Source organism: Haliotis cracherodii, unplaced genomic scaffold, assembly GCF_022045235.1.
Source record: "Haliotis cracherodii isolate W230 unplaced genomic scaffold, xgHalCrac1.p SCAF_20, whole genome shotgun sequence".
NCBI classification, from domain to species: domain Eukaryota; kingdom Metazoa; phylum Mollusca; class Gastropoda; order Lepetellida; family Haliotidae; genus Haliotis; species Haliotis cracherodii.
This window is the reverse complement of record NW_027266276.1, coordinates 18,498,019-18,520,019: the sequence shown is the minus strand read 5'-3', so window position 1 is coordinate 18,520,019 and position 22,001 is coordinate 18,498,019. Positions and strand designations below refer to the sequence as shown.

Sequence of the window (22,001 nt, the reverse complement as noted above, 5' to 3'; positions counted from 1 at the left end):
TTATTCTTTCCGTGAACTCATTTAAGTTAAAGGGGGGATGCGGCAGAGGGTGAAAATTGTTAGTTTCTGTCCAAACTCGATGATCGACCGTACCAGACGTTGCCGGATGCAAGTTAGAGGCTTTCTGTTTGACCGGTAAAATACATCTGCTCCTCAACATTATTGGGAGAGTGGGATGAGCGACGGGGTCTCTTCTCCTCATAAGGTGAGACGGCGCCCTCGCGCGACACTCGCGCTTTTACGCTTTATACATTGAATTCCGAACTCAATTAAGTTAAAAGGGGGGATGCGGCAGAGGGTGAAGATCGTTAGTTTCTGGCCAAACTCGATGATCAACCGTACCATACGTTGCCGGATGCAAGTTAGACGCACTTTCTTTTTGACCGGTAAAATGCATCTGCTCCTCAACATTTGGGAGAGTGGGATGAGCGACGGGGTCTCTTCTCCTCATAAGGTGAGACGGCGCCCTCGCGCGACACTCGCTTGTAACCCACGTGATTAATATGGCCACCAAGGGCTTAATCACTTGTTTTTACTTGATACTCTTGTAATCTTTGTAATCAGGATTGTTGATACATGCCTTGTAGAGCTTGTCAATTTTCTCCTTTGACAGACGCTCGCAATAGCTGCACCTTGACTTTTGTGTGTAGTTGCTTGCACGATAGACATCTAGGGTGAGGGTCACCAGGATCTGGTGTTGCCCACAGCCTGAACAGACGGTTGTCTGTCCTTGAGATGAAGATCTCATCCCACAAAATGTTTCTTACTAATTACTTACTAGAACTTCTGATCTTCTTATACCCCTGTTCTCTGCTTGTAGAACTGCTCACTGCTTGTAGCCTATGAAGCTTGAGAAGATCTAATGTGCTTTGTAAGTGTGGAACTCAATCACGTGTACAGATGTGCAACAAAATATTTTCCTTGTTGTCATCTGGACACACAGGAAAGAAGTGACTAGATTCCGGCCTTGCGCATGCGTGGTGGCGCCACTGGCAAGGGATAGGGTTTCCCTCACAACTATGGATATGTTGGCAGTGTGGTGGACGTCTGTTGAAAATTTATAAAAAAATTGTAGTGTGGTTCTCAGCATAAACAGGAATTTATGGCACTGATGTGATAGAGGTGATGTATTCACAAGAATTATTAAAATACCCTTCAACGATCTCGTGGGGACGTTTAGATTGATATTCCACGTTGTATCTTTTTTGTTCCTCGTGATCTTTCGATGTCGCAGCACGCGATCGTACAAAATGGCTAAACTTCCTGTATACTGGTTACGAATTTGTCTGGCTACTTCGGGATCTGTTATCATATCATACTCCAGCGAGATATTGTCAATGGAATAGCTAGCATCTTCAGCAGCTCTGATTAATCTGCTGTAGTCATTAAAAGTGAGTTCGTATTCTAACCTATCGCCTAGGGATGCTTGATAAAAGGGCATGTGGGAATCTAGTAAGTCTAGGGGAATATAGAATCTGTTACCTAATGCGTCGGCAACTGCCTGATCTTTTACGACGGTACCATCACCACTAAAAGCATCTACACGCAGTCTCAATGTGTTCCGATTACAAATACCTTGGTACTGTAAATTTTCCCGCTCTTTATCCGTTCTCCAGAGATCCAACAATAGTATATATTGCTATCGTCGATACTCATAACCTCATTACCGCTAATTTTAATCGCGATTTTCTTAACGATAGCACAACCTATGTTCTGAACGGGCTCCCTGTTAACGTCGGTAGAAGTCAAAATAATTGTAAATGCCAGTCGGACAGTTTCCGGAACTAACACATCATGTGCGACGAGATAAGGAAAGCGAACCAGAAGCGTTTGATTCTGATCGATGGTACTCGGGTTATTAGTTATAGTTACTGACTGACGAATTGCTTTGACCCCTAATGGATCTCGAAGTCTACGTTGTGGGTTTAAGTTGCGTCCGTATTGCGAGGACATTGTTATATTGAAATTATATAACCATATGTTTAATATAAAAAATGGATGAGTTTAATCCAGATAACATAACTGATACTAGTACAATCGAAGAGGGTACTGATGAAACCAGTTTTATGAATCTTGATGATGAACTTTTACATTCAGCCGTTAATGATTATTACGATACCTTTAAAGATGTTAGTCCTATAGGTCCTGACTATTCAAAGTTTGAATTAGATAGTAAAGGAATATTGCGACTGCATCGCCCTCCGGATATTGATCTTATGAATTTTTGTACTCGTAAGCCCCTAGCCTTGCCTACGATAGCCGCTAAACACGGTATCAGCACTGTTCGTGATGAATTAGGTTTTGTAGACTACTCACGAGGAGCAAAACTTTCCGCGAAGACTACTAAGGTTCTTAGGACTGTGCGTACTGAACTCGGTAACATAGATAATTTGGAAGAAAGCCCGAAGGTGGCCTCGGACGGACTCGGAGAAATCTTGGATACCTACTACGATAATTCCACGGTCTTGGAGTTCAGTATTATGGAATTACGAGGTCTTGACAAGGCAATGCGAACAATGCGGGGAGAACTCATCAATGATATAGCCAAGATATCCGACATCGACAAGCATATAGCTTATGAGAAGACAAAACTTGAACAAGCGGGTGATGAATTCAGTAGACGTCGCGTTGCAGAAAGATTGCGTAACTTAGAAGACGAAAGATCGGCCCGCCTCGAAGCTGCTTACGGTAAAAAAAAGGCACTTTGTTCACAAATCAGTCGATTTTGAGAAACTATCAATCAAGTCCTCAACGATGACACTACACTGGCCGATAAAATTAAAACATTGTTCAGAGAACAGGGAATAACCACTGCTAGTATTTTAACCGCATTGGGATTTATTATATCGCGTTAACCGGTGGCACAGGCGGTACAGGTGGTAGTGGCGGATCACCTCCTACTGATAGGGATGGTATAAAAGAGTGGATAAAAAAGCATTTAAAAACATTAGGTTCAGCACTGGGAAAGCTCGCCGAGAAAGCCGCGTCCGCACTTCCCGGTATAATAGGAGAGTATTGTTTCCTGGCTCTTGAATTTATTAGCTAAGACCACCACTTGGCTTAGTCAAAACTTGTGGGCACTGGTCGTAGCAATTGCAGGGCTGTTGTACGTATCCGCTAAAGACTATTTAACCAAATCAGTTCGCTAAGAACTATTTAACCAAATCATGAGTAAACCAACCGCAACTCCACCTAATACAAGCGCTGTTTTTTTATCGATATGTTGTTGATTTTTAGACGCAATATGTGGTACTTGTGGTTGTGCGTTAGTAGATGTGTTAGTAGGAGTGTCAGTAGATAACTGTGGCTTGACTATTCCCGTTTCGCCTGTGTTTGTTTGCGTTATTAATTCGGTATTAATATCTGAATTTATACCTGGTTTTTGTTGATCGGTAGCAATAACAATTTTATTATTATAACCTATCACTTGACCGATCTTAAGTTCCATATTACTAGGAGACATATATAGTCCCGGCGCATAAAAGTAGTCCACTTTGGATTGAGCGTACTGTAATACATCTTGATAACGCTTTATAGACGATGGTATGTCAACTGGTGAATTAATAGCATCCTCCATGTTTGCGACAAACTGTTTTTGCGCATCGAGTGCCGTCCCAGAACCAATAATGGACATTCGTGTTTGCGATTGTGCACCGAGAATTGCCCATACATAAGTTCTTATTGATTCATTAACTCTTACAACTCCTGGGTTAGTAAAATTATTTTCCGTTTTATCATTAAGAAATTCATTCCAAGCGTTTGCAGTATCGTTCATTTGTATAAATTTTGTAACAATATAAGCCAAACCAACCTTAAAACTCGTAAGAGAACCTCTCCAATCGTTACTTGAAAGTTCCCAGCCATGATTAAGATTATGCAATCTTACAAAAAGATTGTTTTTCTGTAACAACTTACATGGATCGAATGGTTGATGAGTTTTTTTAACTAAATCATCGCTGACTTCTTTAACAGTTTTTTGGCCGCTGTACGGAACACCTAGACCATGGTTAATTCCTTTAATACGCCAATCTTTACTCTTAGAAATATTAAATTCCTGACAAATACGCTCATACGCGAACCTATTGTACGGATTATTTGTGGAATTCCATGCTCGATACTGCGGTAATGGAGCACTAATTTCTTTAAGTATACGTCTAATCTGATAGTACACGTGAAATGTTACAACAGACTTATTCAGTTCAAATCCTGGGGAATAAAGAGATACACCACATCCCGTTGTGGCACACCATATGGCAAAGTTTAACTGATTCTGCCAAAATTGCATCGGATTGTGAAACCAACCGTGCACCATTTTATCACTAGTTGCCGTGACCCTGTACTTTTCAAAGATATCAGGGAATTTAACAAAAAAATCAAAACCAGAGGCAGTTACTATAATCGATATCGATATAAGTTTTGATATAGTATCATTGTATATTTAATATGTATGTCACACTCCCAGGAATAACAAATGGTCAGTTTATTCAACTGCTTCATACTATCGATAACTCGGATGGTCAACTCGAAGTCGCTCTATGCGATGTAACGTAGTACCCGAGGTTGGATCAATATAAATGCTGCAAGAGGTAATAATAAGACAGTAATAAATAGTAAAAAACACATTATACCTGATGGGTATTACAGCGTATGCTCACTCAATGATGGATTTTTTAAGCCTAATGGAATTAGTCTCACACAAAATGAGTCGAATGGGATGCTGATTTTAAAAGCTGGAGAAAAGGATGTAAAGCAATTACACTTGGATTTGCAGATGGAGATATAACAGTACTCAAGACAACATTTGATGGATATACATTACCCGATTTAGTTCATCTATCTTGATCAGATCAGTATGACGGTAAATATTCAACTAGAAAGTCCTTCAACTCTGCTCAGATCTATTACAGTCAAAGATGAAAAATATAATAGCGGTAGAACGGAATCTTTCTCAACATTACAATATAAAAAATTAAAGCGGGGTATTATTTCAGACCTCAAAATTTCTGTATTAGATGTAAAACACCAATCTGTACATATAGGATACTTAAGTGTAACACTCCATATTATAAATAATGGTTGATTCATCAGGCCCTGGAACACTCAGACAATGTAATACAATTGCGCTTTCCGATCTCGGAGACACAGAAGGATTCGGTAAACCCGGTACCGATGGTAAGTTATACGCTTTACACTTACAAGATAATGTATACAAGCGGGTAATCTAGAAGATTTAAGTGATGTCGACGGTAGTAGACTCCTTAAAAACACTTTGTACAATATTACTCACAACGATGATAAATAATGGACTATGGTCGCAGCAAACATCGAGTGGCTACTGAATATCGTCATTACCCCACCGTATGTGATGACGGGTAAGGGACATAATTTAACTAAGATAATAAATAGTGGCATCGAACTCGCGGCTTATATCCCATCCAAACGAAAAAGTGTGTTAGGCCCTCCCCTGCCAGAAGACCTAGGTCATATATGTTATTTAGTCGTCCGGCAGTCCAAAATGTTAGATTATATTTGGTTACTGAATTCAATGATATTAAAGTTAACTTGAGTGCAATACCTAATATTTCTACGCTTATTATTGAAGTTTTGTTCGGAGATGCACCGGAAAATGCCTTTGAAATATTACCAGGTCTATCGATTAAATGGCTCAAGAAACACCAACGTCAACGTTGCAGTATTATTCATATTGGAGCATCACCCGTTGCAACCCTCGAGGGGGTTCAAATTATTAAAAGTGACAGCATTTCTCTTACTAAGATATTCTTGCTGTATAATATTCATTTGATAAGGTTGATGTATAATCTCAAAACATTTAAGCAAGATCAATCAAAGACTATTATATGACAGTAATATACACTATGAGTTTATATCCGGCGCTCGATGAGGCATTTGAAAATATGGATACTGTTGATGGATTTCGATTACAGTATTCGACCCGTTAAGCGCCCAGGGCTCTTAAAAAAAGACAGAAAGGGTGGGCGCTTATTGGGGACAATTCAGGTCAAATTGGCGTAAATTCATCAGTAAGCCTTACCGTATTTTCTTGAGAATAGTGCACACTTTTTTCCAAAAAACACAGCTGTGTAGAAGGGAGTGCGCATTATACACGAATTAATGAGTTTTGATGTTTTTTCCCCTATGGAAAGACATTACTGTGAGCACGTAACACCGGAAATACCATGTCAACAAATCCATACTGAAGTTCGCAAATTATTCATGTTATTACACTGTCTGGCTATAAAAAGTGTTCTTTGTATATCTGGACTTTTGTTTGTAACTTATTTCATTAATTTTATTCAAAATTCCTTTTAATATTGTTTTAATTAATTTCAGCGAAATCATGTGTGAAGCGATCAGAAGATCGCACAACTCACCGTTTTTAACAGCAACCACGGTCAGATTACCGCTATTGAAGCCTTGAAACGAACTTAAGTTGACAGAGAATGGATACATATATCATAAATGCCATACTTTGAATCGTTAAAAGTCATATTTGTTTTTGTTGGACGATTCTATGTAGACACGTAATTCTCGCGATCACGCAATCATGTGCACAGGAGCCTTGACGGTGACTGGTCAGACTGGTTCCATGTAAAAATTAATACCCGGCAATAGCGATCAGCTGCTTCTCTTAGGGTTATTATTATTTTAAATATGTTTAGTAAAAGCTGCATCTAAATTAACAAGATATTGGAATATATTATTCCTGATAAAAAAATAGTTTCAGATACAACTTTTGCCGATCCTTGCATTTAAAATCCTGTAAAGTTATATCATTGGGTGTGTCTTGACCGAATCACCGGTAGATTCCAAGAAAACGTGTGTACAGCTGATTGCTGTGTCCGGCTTAGTTTACGAGAAAATACACAAGGTAATCTTAATCCCTGGATATAAACGATGCCTAGCTGAACAAAAAATACAATTTAAACGGTAAATCAATATGTCTGGTGATTTTTTTATCTCAAATTTCGAATTTGTATACTGACGAGGTTTCTCATTACCCGTTCGTTTGCCGGACTTCGCTGAAGGGGTACAGTGTAATTTTTTTCTGCGCATAATATTCAAAGTCACAAATATCTAAAATAAACAGAAGACAGTCATGCCCCACTGATACGGACTTCAAATATCCGGAAACCTCGGTTCCCGTACAATTTTCATTTAAAACGAAATAATTACTATATAAATTTTCGGAACCGGGAAAGGCGCTCATTGAGGGGAGGGTCGAATATGGTACATCAAATAAGCGACATAAAACAGAGGGAGTTAAGACTTGGATTGTATAAAAAGTTTCGCAGAGCCGTGAATGCTCTCGAAGGAGTTGACACCTTGCTTGTAACGGCTAGGACTCGGTGTAGCTGGTGTTGGTTTATTATCAACTATAAACGCCGCGCCTATCGTACTTGGCATGGAAATAGCCGCTGGAGTCTCAGGACTGGCAGGAATAATGATAAAATTCATTTCTTGTAGGTTGCAAAAGAAAGCATTAAAACACGATACTATTCGGATACTCGCCGAAGCAAAGTTGAACAGCATTGAGGATCATATTTCAACAGCAATGGCTGATTGTAAGATATCCGAGGAGGAGTTTCGTTTAGTGTTGTCAGAACTCACCAAATACAACGCAATGAAGCAGGAGATTCGATCAAAATCTCGTAAGACCAGTGGTATTAGCGAAGACGAGAAAAAAAAGTTCATAGAATAGGGGAGGCAAGAAGCGCGTCAATTATTCCGTGCCAAAACCAAAGAATTGGTTGGAGATTAAAAATAGATTGCTTACTATCATTAGATCACATTTAAACGAATGCTTACGTAAGTATATAATAATGGAGAATTACAAACCAACAAAGGAAGGACTCGAAAAAGCTATTGAAACATTTATGCTCAGGGACAAAATTATCAAATGGAGAGAATTACCATATATGACCGCGTATAAGCCGAATTTTGAGGACCAGAAAAAAGATTATGTAGAAAGGGGTCGGCTTATCCACGGGATACACTTTCATGATAGTATTTTTCAGATCGTGATCCGACAGAAACATTGCCTGAATGAGGGTCCGATAGATTACAACCCGAAAGTTTGGAATAAAGTTATCAAATAAAAACTATCAATAAAGTTATTATTATACACCAATGTTGTCATTATTAAAAAAATGTTATGCATATTACTACTTACGATAATAAGTTTTCAATTGAATGTTCAAAGTTTATCATTCTTCATACACTCCACAATCTTTACATTTAACAGTATATAATTCACAGATGAAATCGCCATAGCTATTACCGGTACGTACGTTTTGGAAAAATCAAAATTTGATAGTGAACAAGTATCTACCTTTATTGAAAGGGGCAAATAAACAACTGTAACGGCGAGTTATTCCGTTTGCCATTTGCAAAAACATGTGATCAGCTGTTTCCTGTGATGTCACAGACGGTGACCACTGTGATTGCTTCCTGTTGTTTAAAATGCAACATGGTACACAAGGAAATGAGCACTGATAAAAACGGGCCGATTGGTATTGTTATGTTGTTTACACAAACACTTTCAAGTTGTGGGTGCTTAGCGATCGTGGTGGGAGTAGGGGCTTAATTATTTTGTTTTCGAGAGATTAGTTTAATAAACTGGAGAAGCCTGTGAGTAAGTGATGGTCATTTAATTTATTCATAGTTTATTTAATTCAATTGAATTAACATACAATAGTGGCGGCAATGTTTGAAGTTGAATTGAAGTAAATTGGTGAGTTACTGCATAGGTGTATAAAAGTTGGAATATTTTTATGACTGGCATTCTCATCATCAGTTCAAAATGAAAACTCCACGCTTACGATGCTGCATTCAAACTACGAGTCGTCACTGTTGCTGAGTCGACAAACAACAGTGCGGCTGCACGGCAGTTTGACATTAACGAGAGGCAAGTTAGTGCCGTCTTTTCTTTCCTCCAATTTCTAACAGAAATGCCGAAAACAAAGAAAGCTAGACGGTTTGACGTATCACCATACATTAAACTAGAGGATGTCCTGTATGAGTTTATAACGGAACAAAGACAGTTTGGTTACATGGTAACCAGAAATATGATTCGCCAACAGGCACTGACGGTTTACAAGGCGAAGAAAAAGGAATTCGACCTCCCAACCACGTTTAAGGCATCGTCACACTGGTGTTCAAGTTTTATGAACAGGAGACACCTTACACTCAGGTAGAAGACCCACATTGCCCAGAAGCTGTCTGACCAGGTAAACACAAAAGTGGACTTGTTTCATGCCTTTGTCATCAAAGAACGGAAGGCTATGGCCTATGAACTTTGTCAAATCGGCAACATGGACGAAACCCCTTTGAACTTTCATATGCCAGGCTCCAGAACAGTTGACCACCTGGGTGCCAAGACCATATCGGTGAAGACAACGGGGAACGAGAAATAACATTTTACTGTTGTTTTAACCTGTTTGGCTGATGGGACGAAACTAAAACATATGGTTGTATTCAAAAGAAAGACAATGCCAAAAGACAAGTTTCCGGCTGGAGTTGTTGTCGCGGTACACCCCAAAGGATGGATGGACGAAGACCTAGTTAACAGATGGGTGACAGATGTGTGGATGTCAAGGCCGGGTGGCATGAGGGGATGCAAGTCGCTACTTGTATGGGACATGTTTCGAGCCCACCTGTGCCTGAGTGTAAAGAAGAAGTTGACTGAAAGCAAGACACACCAAGCAGTCATACCAGGCGGATGTACATCCCTTCTCCAGCCCCTTGACGTATGCCTAAACAAGCCATTCAAGACCAACGTCCGAGAGAAGTGCTCGGAGTGGATGCTGAACAGCGATCACACATTCACCAAATCGAACGCCATGAGAAGAGCTCCACTCGCAGAAGTGGCAAAGTGGGTGGTGGAGTCTTGAGATCCCCAAAGACATGGTTCAGAAATCGTTTTTGAAATGTGGAATTTCTAACGCAATGGACGGGTCTGAAGATGATATTTTATTCGAGGAGTTTGTGTCCCCCGCCCTGGTTTCTACGGATGTGGAAGATGTCATGTCATGTGATGACCTTGATGACTATTACGAGATGCGACAGATGTAGCTGTGTGGGCGTTGAGGACAGCGACACCAAATTTGATGTCTTTACAAGGGAAGATGTGATGTAAATAATAATGTATATATGTTTTTATTTGTTACAAGGGATGATGTGATGTAAATGATAATGTATATATGTTTTTATTTAGTTATTTGAACACAAAACAAATAAACAAAAATACACTGATTTGAAACTAAATATTTGACTTGTGTTTTCATTTGTTGGTACATTTTCTCACAGGTTCATAATTCTATATACACCGTTTCACAAAATGGCGCTTCGTTGTTGATGGCAACAAAAAACAATCATAATGAGATTAAAAAAAAGACAAGAGAAACAGCGTCCCACATTATGAAAGTGGATGACTGGTTTGTTAAATCATTATTAGAAATAATAATGACCTTTTCAATATAATTACAATGTTTTTCATCTTATTGAATATCTGCGAATTCGCAGTGTTTTTTGCCTTGCACTTCCTGGTTCGGCTTATCTGCGGGTCATATCATTTTCCTCTGTGTTTCAATTGTAAAGTTAACACCTCGGCTTATCTACGGGGTTGGCTTATCTGCGGTCATATACGGTACCACAAGGTATATATTATATTTGTGATGTCAACCAACCAAATACGGTCATCAGTTGTTTCTTTCCAATTACCAAGAAGAGTATATAGTCTGGTCTCCTAGTAAAATGAACGAAGAACTTAGTAAAAATGTTGAATATCACTTCGTTAAAAATAATGGTATACTTATTAGTAAAAATAATAGAGAATATTTTCATTACAATTTAGTTTAATCTTATGACTATCGTTGAATCGCATAAACATTTTTGCATAAAAAATGCCACCTGTAGTAGCAGTATAGGTATATAAATCCGGCTCCAGTGGAAGTGAGCCAGAACCCCTATTACCTATACTACTTACGATCATCTTAGCGCTAAGATTGTTTTGTTGAACGGGGCCCAGATATCAAATGAGCATTTTTTATAACTACACAGTGTAATTACATGATTATTTTGCGTACTGCAGTACCGATTTGTTGACATGGTATTTCCGGTGCATTCTGGTTCCTTTAAGTTTTTTGCCAAAGACAAATTTAATACATACTTCATGGGTTGATGTATTTAGTATATTACATTATTCAGTTTGTCTCTTATTTGATAAACAAAATGAATATTCATGACAGGAAGAAAGTTACATTCCTTAAATCAATTGAACAGAACTGTTTTCTGATATGTAATATGAATAACCTTTAAATATCAGTTACAAATTACAGATTATTAGATGATGGCTTGGCTGTGGTAAGTCAGACCTTCACCCATAATTGGAATTTGGATGATACCTACACAAGTTTCAATTGCTCCATACCAGCAACATGTGGTCAATGCATCATTCACAAATACACTCCTGCAGGTAAAGGTAACTCTATGACACGTTTCATTATCCTTCAACAGGTTCTAGCATCCATTTAGCTTAATTTGATGAAGTACAGGCACTTCCTCCAGGACTCTGGTAAGTGTACTGTTAAAAATGTAGAAGCTGAGAGGGGCTGATTGATAATAGTACTTCTGGTTTGTTCAGACACTGCCTGCACAAAGAAAAATGCTGTTGCTGCATTCACATATCCTGAGTTGAGAACCACATCTGTATGGAGAGCCATTCCTCTTGCCTCTTTACGATACTGTTGAGAAGGCATTGTGTAGGTGCCATAAAATCTCCGGGTCCCATCATGGGATTAGAACCACAGACCTTCTTATCCGAGTTCGGCCACCTTGTTCACATGACCAAAGAGCTGACAAGGTAAAGATGTCATCTGTGGGATGACTCCACACCCTGCTACACATGCATAAGTCCGATCTTGTCAGTGCAGAAGTGTCCAACAGGGGGATAAAATGACGCCACAAGACAGTTAAAGAAGATTTACAGTAAACTATAAACATTGGATTAAATCATTTATAAAGCATATTAAAACAATTACATGGAAGGAAAATCTTTTTGTGACAAAGACGATAAAACCTACTCGTATTCCGAAAACTATCAAGAGTCAATGAGCAAACATTGCTAATTTGCGCTTGTCTTTATGCCAAACAATTGTTGATGTTGTCTGTGGATATGGTCAACTGGGCATGACGGAGAGTGCTCTGCTAGTGAGAGACGGCTAGGATAAGTGGTTATTAGCTCAAGGTTGTTGCTGTGCCAATGGAGTTGATCTCCGGACCAGCCGTGTAGCACGGGGCAAGGAGACGCTGCCAAAGACATTCGATTCCACTGTCCACCACCAGAGGAATCGGTGTAGGTGAACCGGGGTCCACAAAGGCAAAGCGAGTGTCCGGCATATGAAGGGTGGCGGACTTGATGACCCAGTCATTCGATGCAGGTCCTCGTCTAACGTGTGTGCTTCATCAGCAATGTTGAAGGAGTGGACAGAAAAATCACCATGAGGACTGTGAGGAGCCTTGAATGATGACGTGATGGACACCTAAGCGAAATCCTCATCTAAAGCCGCAACAAGGTTGGTTAACATAGGGTCAGGTTGGAGCAAAGTCAGGTAAGACCAGATAGTGTATTTTTTGTCAACATCAGAACCAGGGAAGAGAGCAATGGAGGACAAACGGTCAGCCAGACAATCAGCTACCTGGGAAGGACCCACTTGGGTGTCAATCTCCAGAGAGGGAGGATCTAAATCTGGTCAAAAAGATCCCTCCGAAGAGTCTGAGCAATGTGAAAGACTTTGGGATTGAGAAGACATGGAACACCGGCGAGAGGAAGACGGAGAAGATGAGGCATAAGACAAATGAGGCTGGTGAGAACCTGTGGTAGACAAAGGGGCTAAAGGCATCGGCGAGTCAGTAGTCAGGTGGCGGGTGCGATGTCATTGTTAAGGTGAAGGCAACGGAAGCGTAAGGGCATTGGTCTTGATGAAGGAGGGAGTCTTGATGAGGGAGTTGTAAGCCATGTCAGGGTTTCAACAAGCACGTGAGTGAGACGTTTCCTGGATACTCATGAGTAGGAGTTGAAGGTGCACGGCGTCAAAGGACTGCAATATCGGCACTGTGCTGTGAAAGTACAGGGTGTCATACAACCAAGGCAGAGAGGATGGGGGTCCCAAACAGATTTGTTTCCGCGGCAGCAAGTGCAGTGAGGCATAAATTCTTAAATTTAAGCAAAATCATAACGATGTGGCAAACATAGTGAGCAAAAGGTAGTAAAAAGCAAAGCTTTAAACACACAAACATGAGGTCAAACAAAATTAATGGATTACTGAAGCCAAATAAAAGAATTTAGAACGCAACACACAAAAGTATGTGGCCATGTGGCGAACTGAAAATGGCGGGCAGGAACAACAATACACCCATAAATTACCGTGAATCAAGCCACAGTTGAGCGATAAAATGTTATAAAATAGGTAGGGGAAGACCAAAAGGGAACAAACCATAAACAGAAGAGAATCTAGTTAGCAAACGATGAATGTAGAAACAGGCAATACAGCAACACAATAAGCTTTATTTCCACAAGGGATACCATAGTATGTCCGTCTGTTGAGGTTACAAAGCAGTGATGTGCTTCAATGTGACTTCATAGCCTCTGGGTCACATGTCGACTGTGCAAGGGGGCTGCTTCTTCTGGTTAGAACAACCATCTTTAACAGCTGATTAACAGTTCACACTGTTTGTCTTTCTGTCAGAAAACAGCAGTAAATGCATTAAGAAGTAATGCAGGATAAGTTAATAAATATCAATATTGCAACCATCCATCTGAGACTGGTACAATAGGTTGGTCGTCTGTTAAGCAGCATCTAGTTCAGAGCCCTAGGTTGAGATAAGGTTGACACTGGTCGACAAGTGGTGCAGTTGCACCTGTCAGTCAGGGTCACTGGGGGAATGGAGAACAGATCCGAATCAAAACCAACCATAAATCGGCTGTGGTGATCGTGGCTTGAACTACTTCCGTATGTCCAGGTCACCAGCAACATTTCCCGTTACACGGGCTTGACTAGGCTTGCCCAGGTGTCTCTGTCCACACGGCCATTTGAGTTTGATGGTACACTGGCAGAACATGGTTCACACATTACCTTCTTCTAAACACCTGTATACTGCAGACATTGAGCATCTTCTGTGCAACCTGTAGAACTGCAACTTCAGCAGGGTATGTGAGGGTCACAATGTGTTATGAAGTGACCGCAAACATTACATGTATGAGTAGGGGACACATTCTTGTCTCACCAGACATGTTTACTGCCAAACCACACGGAGCAATTAAACACACTATAGTTTCTCAAAGGTACAAATGTTTCACATATATCACAAAACATTAACTATTGTTGATGACTAAGGTAATGTTAAGAAACAATTTTGATTTACAGTGGGAAATAACCAGAAAACACTACGCGAAGACAACTACTGTTACATATAGATGGCTCTAGCACACACAGGAAAGAAATGTCAGAGGTTTTTTGCCACCTTGCACATGCGCAGGTGCTTTGGAAGGCAGAACATAGGACCTGGATATTTACACAGTCATGATCAAATATACATTTGCATTGTACATGTATGTAATACTGCAAATATTTCGTAATTTTGACTAAATTAAAATTGGGTGGATGGCAAATCTGACAGCATGAATGTGTATTTCTCTAGCTACAAATGTAGCATAAAGATCTGCACCGTTTCCATGTTATGATCCAGGATAAATCATATTAGAGGTATTATTCTCTTCATAACAAACAAATGTATACAATGTATCTGTTTATTATAGGGTGGGAATAATATCGGTTTGCATGTTATGGTCAAGGTTCTAACTCCTTTGGGAGTGCCAGATAGATGAACAAAAGTGCCAGTCCTGGTAGCATATGTGCATTCCTCTCATTATACTCTCAATTGTACTTATGGTTATACGATGGGGATCTTAACTGTGTCCAAGTTATAAACTCTTTTTAGCCCCGCCCCTTTGTCCCCGGGGGTGAGGGTAGGGTTCAGCCCCTCTATTTCTCCAATTTGAATCCCCATCTTTGGAGAATGCTTCCAACCAAATATGGTTGATAACTATCACTTAGTTCTAGAGAAGAAGTCGTCTAAAACAATAATGCCAAATTACTCCTATTTGGTCCTGCCCCTCAGCCCCTTTGAGGGGTCAGCCCCTCCATTTGTACAATTTTGAATCCCCACCACCTAGGGATGCTTGCAGTCAAATTTCGTTAATTTCCTATTGGAGGTTCAGAAGAAGAAGTCGGACGGACAGACGACGGACAGATGACGGACGCCACGGTACAGCATAAGCTCACCTTGGTCCTTTGGACCCGGCGAGTTAATAATATATTACTTGCACAACAAGTAATGGATAGTTGACAGTGAAGAGGACTTCTGTTGAAACTCTAAAGACTATTTAGGATGTGCTATTTGTCAAAATTTGGGATTTATGACAAAGCTGTCACGGAGGTAAATAGGGGTGACTATTGGTCTGGAAATCACTATTGCGATAACTATTAATATTGAAAGAAACTATTGCGATAACTATTGATATTGCAAGCAACTATTGCGATAAATAACGATGGTTTTCAGTATATCATTGTAGATGGATTTTAGAGTTGAATTAAACCTTGGAACTGAAGTTTCCTTTGAATGTAATAACCACAACAACAAATAACAAGTACAGAGTGAGATATGACTGATTTGTTTTTTCTTTACCCTAATAATTTAAGAAAAAGAAACTTCCACATTATCATGTGTAAATTACCAACACTCATGATCAAAAGAAAAATAAACTTAAACAACATTTGACTCAATTGCATAATATGGTAAATACAATCGAAACTATCGATATTCCTAACTGAAATCGATGCTATTGATCGGAAACTGATTTAACAATCGATTTATTGACTTTAAGTGCTTACCAATAGCAATATATTTCGATTTATCGTGACACCCCTAGAGGTAAGGTATTTGTAGGAATAATGAGTAGTTTCATATTTATTTATCCATTTTTCATGAATGAACCCTTACTTAAAAACTTAAATGAATTTTTCAGATGACAATTGATTCAAAGCTCAAACATAAGTTAATATGATGGAGGTACATAACCTTATATTTCACATATCTGTGCCGTTGTTAATTTTGTTACCTGACATAGGGGAGATTTGGAAGGCCACACTTGGCTGGATGTAGGTAATCTGAAACTCAAAATCTACTGGAGCTCCACAGTAGAGAGGAAATACTTCAGACATTCTGAAAAGAAAATTTTATGATGATACAAAGATGCACTGAATTTTATTTTTCTAATACATACATCTGAAGTAGAGAATACAATGAGAAGAAATGTTTTTAGGAGTTGTGTACACATTGATAACTTCTTTGAGTGGCATTTAGAAGTTGGTGTGATGAAGTAAGACGAGTTCTATGGATGAACAACTTCTTTTTTACAATTAGTGTGACGTTTCGGTGTAGATCCTAACACCTTTATCAAGCAAGTGATGGATAGTGCTTACTTACTTACTTACTTACTTACTTTGGAGATTTAACGTGTGCTTTCCGACTGATGCGTATTTCGCACACGGGCCCGGCCAGGCCATTTAATGTGTTTCCGAAAGGGGCAAAAGTGGTGTGTGCAACCCAAGAGGGAGCTTTAGGGGTTGCTTATATAGAATTTGGGAATTTTGAGATTTGGAATAGATGCCTTTGGGTTGGGGGGGAGAACTAAGGGAGCTGGGTGTGGTGGCTGTTTGTTGTTTGTTTATGTGATTTTGATTTGGTAGATTATAGTGTTTTTAGATGCGTTTTATTAGTTCCGTTTTGATTAAGAATACGCCTAAGGCCTTGAAGTTTTTTGGTTTATTTTGTGGGTTTAGTATTGCTTCTAGAGTGAGAGCCTTGTTTAGATTGAGGGCGGTTTGTAATGCGGTTTGATGTGTTAGGTAGTGTGTGCAGTGGATGAGTGCGTGTTCTGGGGTTTCTAGTTGTTTGCAGTGTGGGCAGTTACCTGTAGTGTGTTTTTTTATTTTTTTTAGGTGGTTATTTAGGTTGGTGTGTCCTGTTTGGAGTTTAGTGATTACTCTGTCGATTTTTTTTGATTGAGTACTTTTTTGATTTGGCTATTTGAGTTTAGATATACACTGCTGCCTAGAAGTTCTTTCTCCTAACACGCGTTGAGAACGCGTGTAACACGCATGTGACACGGGTGCTCAACGGGTTGCACACGGGTTGAGCACCCATTGGACGCGGGTGTGCAACAGGTGTGCAGCGCGTGTGCAACCCGTTGAGCATGCGTGGGTCACTCATTGCACACGCGTGTGCCACGCGTGTAACACAGGACTGGGTTTCAGTTGAAGTTGGAAAATATATCAAATGGATTGTGAGATAAATCAAAACAGTGAGATGTGAATCTTGAGTTAATGAGCGGCCATTGACCTGTGTTCACCAGACCATGAACACAAGGTCGGCCCGTCTTAATTAGTGTTCGGTTGCTGGACTTTTATGACATGAACCATTCCACGAGGGTCCAATCCAGCCATTGTGGCTACCCGACAGTAGAACAGTAGTGAATTTAGAAGCGAGTTTATTGCTAGGGAAATCCCGAGTTGACATGATAGTCGCGGGTTGGTAAATGCTCGCTAATAATGAAGTGATTGTTTGTGGATTGTTTGTGTCATTGAGGGTGACTGCAAATATAACTTTTTTCGTTCGCCAAATTTATGCTTTAGATAGTACAATTATGATAGAATAGTCATCACTGCTTATGTCTTATTATTCCACGTAGGAATATGTCCCATTTTCCCACACCCCACTTTCTGTTTGGTATTTTGTAGAATTATTAAGAGAAAGTTTTGTGTGGGACTGAACATTTATCACTAATTCTAAGAGGATATTGGAAATGAATATGAACAGCCATTTTGTCTCACTGTTGATAGAATTTTAGATCTTCACAATCACCGGGTGTGACCATGTAGACAGAATCTCGCAAGTGTTTGTGATTATTACATTTGCCCAATGACCATGGTGAGTAATGTTGGGGATACCAAAGGTGACAGTTTACTATTAGAGGAAATTGGTTGTGAGTACTTATACTGTTTGGATAGGATATCTTTAGGATTTTAATCCTTTCTTTCTCTGTGGGTAATCCTTTCACGCTGATGGAAGGAAGTCGCTCAACCAGGTCATGACAATGGTTATGCGCAAGGCTCGGAATCGCGAAAAGATCACTGGAGGTGTTGATGGAGGCTGGACATGCAGCATTTCCAGTGTAGGCTGGCACCTCGTCTGTTTCACTCGGTATTTAAAACCTTGACCATTCACAGGTGCATTTGTCTATTTACAATGAAGTTGTTTAGCATTCCCAGTATTTCTATACTATCTCACTGATTACTTGTTAATTGGTCACTGCAAGTGCCTTAATTATTTAAATTTCAGTGAACTGAATTTATTCACATGTTAGCTTTCAAAGGTTGTGATGGATACTTGTATAATCCTCAGTTTAGTTAACTCACTAACTACTGTGAGCGTTTTGGCATGACTTATGTGCTTGTATAAACACTGTAACTGCTAAAAGCGGCGTAAAACCATGCTCACTCACAGTAACTGTTAATCCTCTGCATTGTGCTGGCAAATTGGGGATAAACCTGTGACGATCAAACTTAGCTAGAATCCTTGTTTATCTGTGACATCTTCCAACTGGTGACATTTTAGTAAACTTGAAAAGTGATGATGAATTTTAATATTCATATTATTATAGTTTTTCAAATTGTAAATAAAACTTTGATAAAATTGTGCTACACTCTCTGGAAATATGTATTGTCTGTGGGTAAGTTTATATGTCACGTCACATCAGCATTTTTTCAGTTATATTGCGGCGAAATAATTGCCAGCTTTTTGGACTACATGTTACATGGCTGCTTTTATATTTCTTATACAGGTGCTTGACTGCCTCAGTAGTGCATGGTCAATTAGAATTTTAATTGTGTAAACAAATCAGTCAAGTTTGCAACAATAGATGAATAAGTTAATAAATTTGGAGCGCAGTTACCAATTAAAAACATAGAGACAGGTCATCGATATAAAACAAACATTATGGTCCTGTTAAGACGATTGACAGTTAGAACGTTGGAGTAAATGAACCTATATTGTAGGATCAATCGCTTTTGACATGTTTAAACTCACTTTAAGGCACATGACAACTCAAAGCTGGTAATAATTGGGGGTCTGACAAACAAACCCTCCTCAACATCTACAAAACACTCATTCAATCCAAAATCGACTATGCCGCTCCGGTCCTAAGCGGCATCTCAACAATTAACTATAATAAAATAAAATCAATCCAATACAAGGCCCTCAAAATAGCCACCGGCACCAGGACTGGGACCTCACACCACGCCTTATTACTAATCACAAATACACTCTCCATTAAACACAGAATACAACAAACTATTCTCAACTACTGGGCTGGGGCACAACACAATCCAATTTTTATAAATAATAAAACCAAAATACAACAACATCAACAAACAGACGGCACACAAATTCAATAATTCCCCTGATCAAGCTCCATATATGACCCACCTACACAAGCTAATACTCACCCACAATCTAAGCAATATAATACATACACCCCCTCCCTACAATACATAGCAGACCTCCCTTCCCCCCCAGTAGATACAACCCTCCACAAACTGTTTATACCAAGCAATGGCATCCCAGCTGAAAAAAAGGCTAAAGTAACCCTTACACACATCCATAATAACTGGCCTACACACACTCACATCTACACAGATGCATCCCAATCAAATGGTAAGACAGGATTAGGAATACACATAGACCAAACACCCCCAGTCACTACCAACTTTCACTATAAAAAATTCACCAACAATAACACAGGGGAACTACTAGCAATCCTTACAGCAATACACGCTACCAAAACAATTAATCAACAAAAATTCCTAATAATATCAGATTCACTAACTTCACTCAAACAAATACAAAACAAACACTCCAGAACACGTCCAGACCTCATCAGCAATATTATTACTCACACCAACCAACTTAATAACAACAAACAAATCAGTCTACTCTTGGCCCCAGGTCACACAAATATACCAGGCAATAACACAGCACACATCGCAGCCAAAATAGCCACCCAACAGCCATCTCTGGAAATTAACTTCCATACCTCTAAAATAGAAATCAAGAATAAAATCAAAAAGTCTATAAAACTACAAAACTACAATAACATAATTCAAAACACCAATTCGCAATGGCTCAAAACAATTTTTACGCAACCCAATCTAAAATGTCGCAACTTTAACAACTCTAACCATCTGGACAATATCATATCAAGAATTATTAGCGGTAATACCAATCTCAGCCATAACCTACGCAAACAAGGCAGACACCCGGACGGGAAATGTAAATACTGTAAACAACATGAAGACTTGTACCATATTTTTAACAGCTGTCCTTTCTATAACACCCTTTACTCCGAACTTTACCAAGCTATCCCCCCTAACTATAAACAAAACCTCTCACTACTTTTCAACCCATCCAACCCTATCCACATCTTCAATGCAATAACACAATTTATCATCAAAGCAGACCTCTTAGAGAGAATTTAGAATCTCCCCAAAAAACTATACAAAACTACTTCGCCCTAGTCAACAATCTCCCAAAATTTTCGGATCGGGATCCAAATTTCCAACACGCGTCGTCCTCTCCGACGTCCGCGCCTAAAACCCAGTTTTCCACACACTAAACCAAGAAACCCGTTAAGCCAGCAAGCGCCTACCACAAGCCCACACCGCTCTCCACCTAACCACATCATAACAAAAAAAAACAGTCAGCACTATCCCCAATCAGTTCAGTTCTCCTCCCCAATCACATCGGCATCTATTCCAAATCTCAAAATTCCCAAATTCTATATAAGCAACCCCTAAAGCCCCCTCTTGGGTTGCACACACCACTTTCGCCCCTTTCGGAAACACATTAAATGGCCTGGCCGGGCCCGTGTGCGAAATACGCATTAGGCGGAAAGCGCACGTTAAATCTCCCTAGTAAGTAAAGTAAAGTAAGCACTATCCCTGGGCCGGGTCCCAATCAACCCCTCTCATCCAAAACTTAATAAACCAAAATATCAGCCCCCAAAACCAAGCTCTAGCTCGTAAACACCCCTTACTTACCCCAATATCCCAAAGAATAACAAACTACCTAAATGAACACCAAATTAAAAATCTTAAACAAAACTGCAAACAATCAAATATCTTTACCCCTAAACTTAAAATACCCAAAATAGACACAACACTAGCTAGCCAAATAAATAAACCAACTGACCTAAACATAGCTAAAACCACCACACTAGCATACACACACGAAAATCGGCCAAATTGGTGTCACATTTACACGGACGGATCCTCAGATCCGACCTCCAAACACACAGGTTTCGGAGTCCATACCACACAACCAATTAAAACCACACAATCCTTCCGAATCCCAAACAACCAATCAATATTCATGGCAGAACTAATGGGCATGGCCTCAGCCCTCCATAATCAAGAATCCAAAAACCACAAAAAAATCCTAATACTTACCGACTCCCTTAGTGGACTGCAAGCCCTCCAAAACAAAAATACCAAAAACCGACCTAAATTAATAAATCAAATACTTAAAAGCTCCAACGACCTAACTATGGCAGGCAAACAAATAACCTTCTTGTGGATACCCGCCCACGTAGGAATATATGGTAATGAAAACGCCGATAAAGCAGCTAAACTATCCCTCAAAATCCCAGAAATAAGCTTAAACTTACCCATCTCAAAAACAGAAATTAAAAGTGTAAACAAGCAAAAAAATCACAAAAAAATGTCATAACCTATATCTAAACTCAAATAGCATAATCAAAAAAGTGCTCAGCAAACCACTAACCAAACCAAAAATTCTCCACCCAT

General features: G+C 39.5%; 1 protein-coding gene across 2 annotated transcripts in view; it reads right to left on the bottom strand.

Annotated features, from left to right (window-relative positions):
• LOC139470382 (cilia- and flagella-associated protein 221-like) overlaps positions 1–22,001 on the bottom strand; it is a 219,124-nt gene that overhangs the window by 150,160 nt on the left and 46,963 nt on the right. For both annotated transcript variants that reach the window (XM_071252801.1, XM_071252802.1), the window contains exon 5: positions 16,199–16,302. In XM_071252801.1, the coding sequence (XP_071108902.1) occupies positions 16,199–16,302 (104 nt within the window). The remainder of the gene's footprint in view (positions 1–16,198; positions 16,303–22,001) is intronic.